The 14,850-nt window shown below is 32.0% G+C and overlaps 1 protein-coding gene across 1 annotated transcript; it reads left to right on the top strand.

Annotated features, from left to right (window-relative positions):
• Nucleotides 1-10,209: 10,209 nt before the first annotated feature.
• Nucleotides 10,210-12,013, top strand: LOTGIDRAFT_142778 (hypothetical protein; the record flags this gene model as incomplete). The annotated part of the gene is made up of 3 exons (XM_009052543.1): nucleotides 10,210-10,675; nucleotides 11,044-11,228; nucleotides 11,828-12,013. Coding segments are annotated over 3 exons (837 nt in total), but the record flags the coding sequence as incomplete, so codon positions are not given.
• Between the last annotated feature and the right edge of the window lie 2,837 nt (nucleotides 12,014-14,850).

Below are 14,850 nucleotides of genomic sequence, written 5' to 3'. Positions count from 1 at the left end.
AAAATATGGAATTTATCTACCATTGTTTCTTTAAAGGGATTGTAAAGAGGTTTTCTTAATTTTTATGTGTATCAGGGACACTGATATCATCAATTTGCACTATTCAAATTTTTCAATCAGAGGTCTGTGGTTCTTGCTATTCCACTAAAACTAAGTGTTTAATGACGTCACTAATCCTGAAGGGCCTTATGTGAAAAATCTAAATTAGTGATAATATCAGTGTCCCTGATATTCATAAATATTTTATAAAACCTCTTTAAATTCCCTTTAACATCCTTCAACATGAAAATAAAGTGTAAAAGTTAGATAAATAAACTAAAACTATTTGTTGGTAAGAAATCTATTCAACAAGTGGTTGTATGTTGTCTATTGTTTTCAAATATTTTAACATATCTACACCTTGACAACCTATTTTACTCATATTTCAAATATTCTCCACAAAACACTCAATTTTTATGAGTTTTCCGAATTTTAGAAAAATAAATACATAAATATTAATATTGAAAATCAATAAAATACATAACCTTCACGTCTGCAAGTTACAAAAAGTAAAAAAAATTCTTCAAATCTCCCATTTTTCTTAACTTTCTAAAATAGTGCACATTATATAAAATAGGTCAAAGAAGTAAAAAATATTTAAAACAATTTCTCGCAAATATTATCATGCTTTCTTTTAAAATAACTCTTCTCTTTTATTTTTCATCTTAGCTAAAATCAAGATTTTCTCTGAAAACTTAATAACTACACAAAATAATCAAAAAACTTTTACTTACCAAAAATTCTCAGGCAATTTTCTCACATTTCTAACTTCAGGGAGAAAAAGTCCAACCACTTTTCACAAGACTTTTCACAAGGACCACGAAGACAAGTCTGCTACATCTGTTGGACACCTGGTAAAAATACAATATTCAACAAGTAACGTGGGATATTAAACTTATTGAAGTCAGTTAGCAGTAGCCAATGAAATTAAAGTCAATTGACAAAGCTACAAGTTGACACAGTGTTGTACAGTGTTGTATGTATACAGGCACTCCACTCTCAGTTGACAGAAAGTCAAAATACCGTCTGCTGTCACACTCAATATCAATATCCAGGTTTTTTCTCTATTGTTTAGGTATTGATCAGAAATCATTCAAGGAGAATTAATCTCTAAGACTGACAAATCTGGTTATTTTTACACAAAGATTATAGAATTCGTAATCATATAACACAGACTCATAATAATACCTCAATCTAATAACCTGTTTAATCCATGCAGTGCGCAATGAGGGAACCTATAATTTGAGACTTATAGTAATACTTCAATCTAATAACCTGTTTAATCCATGCAGTGCGCAATAGGGGCAATTTTTACATTTATAATATATTTTATTTTCTATATCACTGTAAAATAACTCATTTTATAAATGTGTTGAATCCCTGCAGTGAGCAATTGAGGGAAATTTTAACACTATAATGAGAGTTTTATCGTATTAACCAGTTATCTTTTGAATTAGTTTACCAACTAGATGCAGTGTGAAATGAGGGAACCTATCATTTGAAATTTATTACATAACCTGAAGCTAATAACATTTTTAATCCATTAGTCTGCAATTGTAATCCCTGCAGTGAGCAATTGAGGGAAACCATAATAAGAGTTTAATCATATTAACCAGTTCTCTTTTGATTTAAAGGGACAATACGCTTTTTTTGTAAAACATTTTCTTTATATGTCGTAAATTATACATGAAAATATTTCAAAGTATCATTTATGTATCTTCTTGATCAAACTGAATTTGTTTTAGAAGGGTTTAATAAAAACGGAGAGTAGTAATTGTTAATTAAGCAGTTTAACCTAATATGGTGTTTCCAAAAAACATAATAAAACTTAAAAGTTAAGGTCAATGCTTTAAATAGTTTTGTCGTTGAAAAATTAGCAGCTAGATTTTTTTTGTTAAAACTTTCAGATACGTTAAAGGATAGATTTTGGTAGTTTTCAAAAGTTTGAGCAAAATATTTTTTCAACCTACAAAAAAAGGAGAATGTTCCTTTAATTTACCTACTAACTGCAGTTGATGTGAGATAAGAACCTTTTTAATACATACAGTCTACAATGAGTGAAATTTGAACAGCTCTTTTCATCACTTGATGTCAATTTTCATCATTAAATGCTTCCGCATAGATTCCATTTTTTCTTGTCATAATGTAACTATTGTTGTGATCAGTTCTCTCCCTTGATATTGAAATGGGAGGTCTATGTATTTTCATCAGTTACTTCCCTTGAATTTTTCGCTCTTTCTTCAGTTCGTGCGTTCTTATTTATAGTGTGTGTTGTGTATGTTGGGCAACTATGACAGGTGTGTCACCAGGAAGGGTATGCTTACTCTTCTAGACATCTGATACCACATTTCATTATTAAATACTTCCTAACTTATGATTGATATACACTTCCTCATGTGAAAAGTTCATTATCTGTTATCAATGTTTTGTCAATATGTTGTTATGGTTTTGGATTTCAGGTTTTGTTTTGCAGTTCAGATCGTTAATACTTGTTTTTTTTTGTCATTTTCTAATGGTCATAAAGGATTCATATTTCTGTACCGGTACCTCATTCTATTATAATCTGATCTTTTGATACTTTGAGAGACTCGTTAGAATTAGTCTTCATAGGTCATACAGTGTGCAAAAACCTTTATGAATTTGTTTTAAGAAAAAAAATCTATGCTGAGTCCAAAGAGGAAAATGATTTTGACACAAATTTCTGTTATTTTCAATCTAATTGTTGTTCTGACACAAGGAGTCTATTGATATTACCTCATCATTTTATTCATCCACAGTACATGCAGTGAGCAACGGGTGAAATTTAAGTGCTGTGTATGAGTCAGTAGTTCTTTAAGTAGGGCCTATCTATAAGATTATGAGACTTGCACTCATAGTAGCAGAGGATCGCCTTGATGATTTCCTACTCCAGTAAAAGATCAACGGTATGCCTACTACTTGAACACCATTATCAAACAAACATTAATAGAAGCACATCGAAATTGCCATAATCAGTTTGTTCATTGTAAAAAACAACAAAAACAACTTACATCTCTACTTGCAGTTTCCATGTTTGATCACGTGTTATTTTATGTCACGCCCAGATATCGTCTTTTTACAGCCAAACACCACCGATTACAACCGACGATCATTATTTGAACCGACTACAGATAGATTTTTACTATAATCTCTTGTGGCTATTTGCTGGCCCGGAACCACGGAATGTAATCAATTCTAGAAAAACACAACTTATAATAACCTAGAAAGCTCATTTTCCTGTTTTAGAATAAATTTCCCCGTCCAATATTGGAAAAGCCCCTCTGTCGGTCATAATCTAGCCCCGTCTCTGAAAACAATGAGAAAGAAGTAGGTAGGTAGCTCATCCTTAATTCAAACCTAATTGTTAGCTTTGAATCATTAACTTTAGCTTCGAAACTTTATTATTAACTTTGAAATCTTGTTGTTAGCTTAGAAACTTTATTGTTAGTTTTGAAATCGTATTGTTAGCTCTGAAACCGTATTGTTAGTTTTGAAATCGTATTGTTAGCTTTGAAATCGTATTGTTTGTTTTGAAATCGTATTGTTAGCTTTGAAACCGTATTGTTAGCTTTGAAACCGTATTGTTAGTTGTGAAATCGTATTGTTAGCTCTGAAACCGTATTGTTAGCTTTGAAATCGTATTGTTAGCTTTGAAATCGTATTGTTAGTTTTGAAATAGTATTGTTAGTTTTGAAATCGTATTGTTAGCTTTGAAATCGTATTGTTAGTTTTGAAACCGTATTGTTAGCTCTGAAACCATATTGTTAGCTCTGAAACTGTATTGTAAGCTCTGAACTTTATTGTTAGCTTTGAAACTGTAATTGTTAGCTTTGAAACCGTATTGTTAGCTTTGAAACGGTATTGTAAGCTCTGAAACAGTATTGTTAGCTTTGAAACGGTATTGTTTGCTTTGAAACGGTATTGTTTGCTTAAAAATTTTTATTGATAGATTAAGTACCAAGGGAGGCAACTGGATTATTTTATAACAAAGCCCACAGCAGTTTGTTTATTATAAATGGAATGAAATGAAGTTTGAATTAGTCAATGAAGACGGAGATGAAAGTAATTTTCCTGATTTCTCACTGCATGGCATTGTAGAATTTTGAGTTGTTCAAATTACTGTCAAAATTACTGTTTTAAAAACTAACAAAACTTAATGTTTTCACCAACTCAAAGACATTTAAGACAATCGCAATATTCTAATGAGGCTGATATTCAAATCTATTTCAGTTTACCGACTAATGAACACAGTAAAACTGCATTTCGGAAAATGATTCACAAACCTTACCATACTATAATTAACCCCACAATTCTGACCATACCCGCCCCTCGGGTGTGATAGACAGATGGGATATCGGCACGTTTAGTGTTGGGAGTTGATTTGAGTCTAATATGTAAATAGTCTTCAGAAGTACTAGAAATATACAAAAATCGCATAAATATTTTAAACACGGCATTTTACTGACTATTTCTATAAATGTATTTTCTATATATCATAGAGTATCTGAAAACAACGAGTCGTCAGACGCAGATAATTCTGGACGTCATATAGATTTGAAGCCACAAGTTTCTACGGTGAGCTATGAAAATTATTACTGATTGGCTGAGACTAAGGTACAATTAATCAATCGAATGGCGAAACTGTCCCCTTTAATATATCATTTTCATGAGAGTTGCTCTAACAAACTTGTTAGGTAGTTTATGAGAATTTTCACCATAACAAAATCCAAATTTGGTTTATATTTTGGTATTTATACAAAGCTGAGTCGATCAAAACATATAACTACAGTCGAGTAACCTAATTTCGTGGAAACCTATTATTCGTGGATTTCCGTAAATGATTAATAATTTACACGAGCGACCTTGCGCGACCTCCGCATTAGATGGATTTGATAAACATGGGTTTTCTCTACAATATCAGCTAGTAGAATGAATCCAGTAGTTTCAAGCAAGGTAAAATGTATTAATGAATACTTTGACAAATACAAAATGGTGGATTTCAGTTATTACCAAACGTCACCATTTTTTATCGGCCGAATTTCCTTATAATCCCAAGCGGTAATCGGAATTCCAAGTGTCGTCTGCTAGAATATATTCCAACGAATGAAGTCACGTGATCAACTAGCGGATTCCGTGTCAGCAGAAAATTTCTATGGAACACAAAGTGGACCATATTCTTATGTTGTTTCAGTGACTTTTAGCAATAAATCACGCTACGTATCATATTTTGTCAGTCACTATTTTTTTTTTTAAATCGTGGTTCTTTGAAGGAATTGTCACTAGTTATAATGAATTGATATTAAAGATAAATACTTAGAGAAGTTAATTATACCACCCAGTATCCATACAACGTGTTTTTCTAGACTTATTTATAGATTGTACATTGTACACGAAAATAGGTGACGCATTCTGCCGCTGTTGTCGAGTTCGTTGCTCATGAAATATGGGTGAAAGTGAAGGATTCATAAAGAAAATCGAAATAAACCAATTTAAATTATTTTGCAGAATATCTGAGGAAACTTCTAAGACATAAATTTTTTTTTCGTTTTTTTAACTATGACGAAATTTGGTGTTGAATCCTTATATCCACGAAAATAGGTTACACCACTGTATTACAAATTTGACTTTCTGATCAAAACATTGCCAGACATTCTACAGAGGAATTTACACTTCGTCCTACCTCTCCGTAAGTTAAAGTCTATCTTAAAGGGATTGTAAAGATGTTTTCTAAATTTTCTATGTGCAGCATCAATTTGCACCATTCCAATTTTCAATCAGACATCTTCAATGTGTGGTTCCTGCAATTCCACTTATACTAAATGTTTAATGGCATCACAAACTGCAAAATGCTCGTATCTTCGTATCACATAAGGAACTTTGCGATTAGTGACATCATCAAACTCTAGTGGAATTGCGGAAACCACTGACGTTTGATTGAAAATTGGAATGGTGCTAATTGGTACTGAGTGGGCCACAGGGTAATTGTAGAAAATACGGCAATGTCTTGATGGAATTGTTAACGATTAAGCTTTGTATATTTACGAAACTTTATGCCAAATTGGCTTTTGTCATGTTGAAAATTCTCAAAAACTAGCGCCCCAAATTAAACGTGCTGATATCACATCTGAAAATCACATCCGAGAAACAGGTAGGACCTGAATTATCGGACTAATTATAATAAGCTTTCTGTTTTGATCGAGTCCATTTTTAATTCATAAATAAAAAAAATAATAAATTTTACACATATCGAATAAATTGTGAAGAATGCATTAATTTTTGTCGCCAATTCGGCGCTCGATCATTTACTATGAAGTGACAGATAGAGGGTTAAGTCACGCCTTGTCCTCGCTAGATCCTTCTAATTCTATTACCACCGTGCTGTTTCATTGTATTTTTTACATAGCCATATTACCGACAAGAAAAGCCAAGTTAGGATCTTAAATACCTTTTCTAACTCGGCGTAAAGTTTTTCTTTTACTAGAAAATTACTTGACACGCAAGCTAGACCTTTTGCTTCTAACACAGAGCTGCGATTGTTCATAAATTACTAACAATTCACTTCTTCTTTAGTGTTTATCTAAATTTCATTTCACGAGCACTTCACAATTAGCTTTCTATCTTTCAAAAAAGGCGAATCGTCCTAATGATAATTTCATTGAAATCCTAACGATATTCTATAATAGCATGCTGAGACGTCGCCGTACGAGATCTTAAGTCAGTTTTCCTCATTTACACCGCATCTTTCTTGACGTTAAATCTTATTGTGCCACTTGGAATCAAGCTGCGCCGACGTGACTCGAAATTATAAAAGCGTAAATCGTTTTGAATTCTTGTCAATGAAAATCATCATCCTTTGCAGATTAATTTCGCCAGATTTTTTCGGCAATTCGATCATCTCTTCTATAAAATTATAAAGAGTTATTATGATATCTAATTAATTTGTGTTTGGCGTTTCAAATTGCCTCCCACCCCTTTTAATATTTCAAACTTAAAAAACCATCTTAAAGCAGGAGTCGATCTCATCTTCAAATTAACTTCAAATTTCAAAGAAAAAATGTAAAAACGTTGAAAAATCAACACTGGAATTTGAATTAAAAGTTTTCAGGAGACGAGATAAAATATTTCCACAAAATTAAATGGTTTAGAAATTCCCATCTCTTTAAAGCAGTGGTTCTCCACCTTTTTCAGCCTTCACACCCCCGGAGCAATCCCCAATCTTTTACTCCCCAAAAAATTTGTTTCATCCACAGTGCTCTCTCAATTCAAAATAAATTCTGCTCCTAAACCAGTTGTCCACACCCCTGATACCCTAGTCCCACACCCCCAGGGGATGAAAACACCCAAGGTTGGGAACCGTGGCATTGACGGAACCTAAAAATATCAGCCTTTTACCTTTTGTCCAAAGCACTAATAGAAAGAACATTGATTCGGTTTCAGTCCCAGAGATTCTAGCTTGTCGTTGCCCTAAAAGCAAGCTCTGAAATATTAATAGCTATAGGTATGTTATCTCTGAAACTTTATTGTTAGCTCTGAAACTTTATTGTTAGCTTCGAAACTTTATTGTTAGCTTTGAAACTTTATTGTTTGCTCTGTAACCTTTCTGTTAACTGTACAACTTTATTGTTAGCTCCGAAACTGTATTGTTAGCTCTGAAACTGTATTGTTAGCTTTGAAATCGTATTGTTAGCTCTGAAACCGTATTGTTAGCTGCCAAACCTGAATGTTAGCTCTCAGATTTTACTCTAAGCTCTGAAACCTAATTGTTTGCTCCAAGTTTATTATTACTTCTACAAAAAAAACTCTTGTGAAACTCGAGTAAAAGATGCCATCCTGAATTCTTTTCATATTTCTGCAATCCACAGTTCTAGAGAATACAGAATACATAACAGGTTGCAGGTGCTGCAGCTCTCACTAAAACTAAAACCTCTCAAAAGTCAAGAGCTAGGCATTGTATTTGTTCAGTAATGGAAAGCCGAGAGTGTCACAACATGTAAATTAAATGTTTTATATTGTAAGTAGTATGAAATTAGAAATTTAATTCAGGCATGCATAATCTCATAATTCGTATTCAAGTCTTTCAACGAGGCGCGACATCGTTCTTTACTGCATGCTTTACTGGCTCACGACGGGATTTCATACACCACGTGATCACATTAACCAATCAAAACCAACGATTGAAAATTATCAAAAAATGATTTTTTTTATCAAAATTAATTGAAATTTTCAGTTTTGTCAAAAGTCATTTAAAGTGTGTAAGCATGGAGTAAAGGTTAGACAATGTTCGGTTCATTTATTTCATTCCCTCTTCCAGATTTCGGATTATTTCATTCCCCGTTACCATTAGAAGGTAGGATTGGCTTGTATTTTTTTTAAATTTTAGATAATATTTATTTAATGTATGTAATGAGATTACTTAAATTTTTGTCTAATGTCTATGTCTTAGAATGAACGTGAATTTTAAACTTGACCAATAAGAACATATATTCATCAGTAGATATACCTGGTGTCATAAATAACATAACAGGATCCTTATATAATCCGATAAATCCAAAAAAATTAGTAATTATCCATAAATATACAATTAACTATTGAAAAACGCTTAATATCAAGTTAAAGTGTTTTTCAATAATTACTCAGTTTCCAATTTTCCAGATTTTACAGGGATTCTGTTGTAACTTTATGTTTACTGATGAATATATACTAATATTGACCATTCTTCAGAATTTGATGTTCATTCTAAGACGTAGTATCACTTTAATTATTGTATCGAGATCAATTCATAATTATAAATTAGGCCTCTAGAATCAAAATAATGTGATTATTTAAACTGTATTCGATATTGTTCCTGATGTTGGTCGAATTCTATGTTTTGTAATGGCTGTAATTATATCATTGACCGTGGTTTTAGTTTTGAATTTTTCAATATGTTGTTTAATTATTGCATTGAGGTGTAAATCGTGGATTTAATATTAGTCTGATCCTTTGAATTTGAATCCGATATGGTTCCTGGTGATAGTTAGATTTTAAGTTTTGTCATGGTGTGTATATCATTGGCCGTCAATATATTTGAATCCTGGACACTTAATCAGACAGCCCACAAACTGTTTATTCCTATAAAATATACAATTAGGAAAAATAGGATATGAAATGAATTGGAGTTAATGTTAAAATAATTAAAAACGAGTGTTGTATAACAATGCCTCCTATAGTTGACTTAAACGCCATCATTATTCACCATTTTGCGACAGAGTTTGTCGAATTGGCATCCTCTTCAAAGAGTTCACATTACAAATATTCTTAATATAAATAAAACGGTTTTTTGCCTAATGAAGACTGCTAATGCTGCGTAGTGCACAATTAGGTAAATTTTTCCAGGATGCCTAGAAAAATAAAATATGCACCAATGCAAGTAACAAGGAGTGATATTATGTCAGTCCACGAAGGATGGTTATCAGTAAGTTAAAATATTTATATAAAATATGGCCCATCACGCACCTGCTAACAATTAAGATATAACGGTACATTATTTCTCTATCTTACTCTATTCTTATAAACTTTAAACTGAAACCAATCGATTTTATGGATCTAATGAGTATTAAAGGTTTGTTTTCTGTTTTATTTTATCTCTGTAAGTAGATTACATTTAGTGGAACCTGTAATAGAAGTAGGTTTTATATAGCGACGATTATAATTTGAGAAATAAAATTGATTAAGAACAAGGTTCTGTATCTGTATGATGTTTTGTGCTCAGTGCACTTTTTTGTAGGTGTGTTATTTTTTATGTAAAATTCTACACTTATATCGATTTTTCATCATTAGATTTTCTTGTAAAAACGTCCAAGAAGTTATAGTCAAAAGTTTTAAAAGTTGAATATTTTACTATGATCCCAGCTCCATTTTTATTCTAAATCTAAATTATTATTTGCTAATGTGGTTTTCAATTCAGAGCCGAGATAGGAGATTTCATATAATTCATTTCCTCAAGTTATGTATGATTTTCATTTTCCATGCTCTTATTATTTCTTTATAGTACAAATTCTTAGGCTACAGGACACTGGCTGTTTTTTTTTTTTTTTTAATTTTTGATGACATGTATTGTATTAAGTTTGCTATTTCATCAAATTCATTGGATTTTGTTGTTTTTTGTTTTCAGGGCAAGGGCGGGTCAATCAGCTGGGTGGAGTTTTTATCAACGGTCGGCCACTACCCAGTCATATCCGGTTAAAAATAGTTGAACTCGCAGCCCAGGGAGTGAGACCATGTGTCATCAGTCGTCAACTCCGAGTCTCTCACGGCTGCGTTTCGAAAATATTACAGCGCTATCAGGAGACGGGGACAATCCAACCTGGGATTATTGGAGGTAGCAAACCAAGGTCGACCACTGGAGATGTAGAACGCAGAGTACAGGAGTTAAAACAACAGAATCCCAATGCATTTAGTTGGGAGATTCGAGATCAACTGATCAGTGACAGAGTTTGTGATAAGAAAACCGTACCTAGTATTAGCGTTATCAGTAAAATTATTAAAACAACTAGTAATGATGATGTTGAAGATGATGACGATGATGAATCTGCGGTTGTTGAAGATGATGTTTATGACTCTAATGATACCACTAAAGGTACGATACGTCTTAAAAATATTTAAAGTGAGCTAAAAATTGATTTTTTTCGGTCATTTCATGAAATTTTTATTTCTAATTATAATTTTTAGTTACCTACCACCTGTCTTAGAATATCTTCTAATAATTAAAATAGCCACGCTGACACTTCTCTGTCATAACTCACTTGTCTCAAAGAAAACCAATAATATGTTAAAGATGGTTCACTTTTCAAAGCGAATCTTTGATTATCAAGACTATTTCAAAAAAATGTTTCAATTTTTATGAAAATTGTTGGTAATACGCGATTCTGAAAATAATGTCAAAAAATCAATATTTAGACGTCTCTCATAGAAATAGAATTCTATATCATTCTGTTGCTGTTTTAGATTCCAGAGTAACGAATCTAAGTCCATTGTTACATATAACTAGAAAAATGAGACGGAACCGGACAACATTTAGTGGAGAACAGTTAGAAGAACTAGAGAAGGTGTTTGAGAAGACACACTACCCTGATATTTATACCCGAGAAGAACTAGCACAGCGTACCAAGTTAACAGAGGCACGGGTTCAGGTAAGGTTCATTATCATTTACAAACTAGTTTCAACTCATATGAGATAAGACGTGAGATAAGGTTGAAGGGGAGAACAGGGTTGGGGAGGGGTTTATTTCATTTCATTAGTCCAATAAGATACAGACCAGTAGGATATTTCATTAGTCCAATAAGATACAGAAGAGTAGAATATTTCATTAGTCCAATAAGATACAGAACAGTAGAATATTTCATTAGCCCAATAAGATACAGAACAGTAGAATATTTCATTAGTCAAATAAGATACAGACCAGTAGAATATTTCATTAGTCCAATAAGATACAGAAGAGTAGAATATTTCATTAGTCCAATAAGATACAGACCAGTAGAATATTTCATTAGTCCAATAAGATACAGAAGAGTAGAATATTTCATTAGTCCAATAAGATACAGACCAGTAGAATATTTCATTAGTCCAATAAGATACAGAAGAGTAGAATATTTCATTAGTCCAATAAGATACAGAACAGTAGAATATTTCATTAGTCCAATAAAATACAGAACAGAAGAACCTTATACACCATTCTGTTCCATTAACACATGAAGATACAGTAGGAAGTAAAACTCTATTATATTACAGGTATGGTTCAGTAACAGAAGAGCTAGATGGAGAAAACAAGTTGGTAGTAACCAGCTGATGAGCGTTAGTAATATTACAACAGACACCAATCATACTCAATATACTTTACGTGATACTTGTGGTAAGTCTTTTACTGTAATACTCAATATACTATACGTGATACTTGTGGTAAGTCTTTTACTCTAATACTCGATATACTATACGTGATACTTGGGGTAAGTCTTTTACTGTAATACTCAATATACTATACGTGATACTTGTGGTAAGTCTTTTACTGTAATACTCAATATACTATACGTGATACTTGTGGTAAGTCTTTCACTCTAATACTCAATATACTATACGTGATACTTGTGGTAAGTCTTTTACTGTAATACTCAATATACTATACGTGATACTTGTGGTAAGTCTTTCACTCTAATACTCAATATACTATACGTGATACTTGTGGTAAGTCTTTCACTCTAATACTCAATATACTATACGTGATACTTGTGGTAAGTCTTTTACTCTAATACTCAATATACTATACGTGATACTTGTGGTAAGTCTTTTACTCTAATACTCAATATACTATACGTGATACTTGTGGTAAGTCTTTTACTCTAATACTCGATATACTATACGTGATACTTGTGGTAAGTCTTTCACTCTAATACTCAATATACTATACGTGATACTTGTGGTAAGTCTTTTACTGTAATACTCAATATACTATACGTGATACTTGTGGTAAGTCTTTTACTCTAATACTCAATATACTATACGTGATACCTGTGGTAAGTCTTTTACTCTAATACTCAATATACTGTACGTGATTCTTGTGGTAAGTCTTTTACTCAATATACTATACGTGATACTTGTGGTAAGTCTTTCACTCTAATACTCAATATACTATACGTGATACTTGTGGTAAGTCTTTTACTGTAATACTCAATATACTATACGTGATACTTGTGGTAAGTCTTTTACTCTAATACTCAATATACTATACGTGATACTTGTGGTAAGTCTTTTACTGTAATACTCAATATACTATACGTGATACTTGTGGTAAGTCTTTCACTCTTTTACTCAATATACTATAAGTGATACTTGTGGTAAGTATTTTACTCTACAGTTTATATTAACATTATTAGCTATGTTGACAGTGTTGACACTCTGACGGGATGACGAGAAGGCGAAATTAAATATCAAATAATGATGTAATTGGTTAAGATGCATTGAAATTAACGATGTTTCGACAAACTGTTTTTGAGTTACTGCCCTTAACTGAAGTCAAAATTCGATATATTAGTATCTAATTTGTTTTGTGAACCTCACTTGTTTATAATCTCTTGAGAAGGTTTGTTGTCCATCATCTATCTTCTACCGAGACTTCGTATTATGGCTGATAAAGTCTATTTATTTTAATATTAAAATACAAAAAATGCTTATATTTCAGATACCATTATAAAACAGAGACAACATCTTGATTCTTGTTTACGTCAACAATCTTATACCTCCAGCATTGTCAACTCATCTTTACCCAGTTCCACTTGTCCTGTAAGTTTTAAACTAACATATAACATATCAATTCTTGTTTCAATCAGTTCTCTTTAAAGTGATTAAGTTATCTATATATTTTCATTACCAGTTGATAGAACTTGATTTATGCTATCTATTTAATGATAGTGCGCTCTACAGCTTTTTTTTTTATCTAATGAAGTAAATATTTAGATAACTATACAGATAGCTGAAATTGAGCTCTATCAGCTGGTAATGTAAATATTTAGATGACTATACAGATAGTAGAAATTGAGCTCTATCAGCTGGTAAAGTAAATATTTAGATGACTATACAGATAGTAGAAATTGAGCCCTATCAGCTGGTAAAGTAAATATTTATATGACTATACAGATAGCTGAAATTGAGCTCTATCAGCTGGTAAAGTAAATATTTAGATGACTATACAGATAGCTGAAATTGAGTTCTATCAGCTGGTAATGTAAATATTTAGACGACTATACAGGTAGCTGAAATTGAGATCTATCAGCTGGTAAAGTAAATATTGAGATGACTAAACAGATAGCTGAAATTGAGCTCTATCAGGTGGTAAAGTAAATATTTAGATGACTATACAGGTAGCTGAAATTGAGATCTATCAGCTGGTAAAGTAAATATTGAGATGACTAAACAGATAGCTGGAATTGAGTTCTATCAGCTGGTAAAGTAAATATTTAGATGACTATACAGATAGTTGAAATTGAGCCCTATCAGCTGGTAAAGTAAATATTTAAATGACTATACAGATAGCTGAAATTGAGCTCTATCAGCTGGTAAAGTATATATTTAAATGACTATACAGATAGCTGAAATTGAGCCCTATCAGCTGGTAAAGTAAATGTTTAAATGACTATACAGATAGCTGAAATTGAGCTCTATCAGCTGGTAAAGTAAATATTTAGATGACTATACAGATAGTTGAAATTGAGCCCTATCAGCTGGTAAAGTAAATATTTAAATGACTATACAGATAGCTGTAATTGAGCTCTATCAGCTGGTAAAGTATATATTTAAATGACTATACATATAGCTGAAATTGAGCTCTATCAGCTGGTAAAGTAAATATTTAGATGACTATACAGATAGCTGAAATTGTGCTCTATCAGCTGGTAAAGTAAATATTTAGATGACTATACAGATAGCTGAAATTGAGCTCTCGCAGCTGGTGAAGTAAATATTGTAACTAAAATGCATATATCTAGAATCGAGATCAATAATCTGGTGAAACTAAAATATTTAGATAACTATGAGATAGTTGAAATTTGACATAAAATGTTAAATCTCGTATACGGTGAATTAATAAACAACAGGATTATTTTAACACAGAGATTTCCAAACATGGAAGGGAAATAACCCAATATTTTCAGTTTATTGAATTCATAATACGAAAGATAGGTAATTATTATAATTTATGTATTTTCAGAGTCCGTACCTTGGATTAAACATGAATTTTAATATTCCTGTAAATACCATTCCGT

This window comes from Lottia gigantea, assembly GCF_000327385.1.
Source record: "Lottia gigantea unplaced genomic scaffold LOTGIsca_186, whole genome shotgun sequence".
NCBI lineage: Eukaryota > Metazoa > Mollusca > Gastropoda > Lottiidae > Lottia > Lottia gigantea.
The sequence above is the reverse complement of the archived record's forward strand: the minus strand, read 5'-3'. Positions and strand labels throughout refer to the sequence as shown.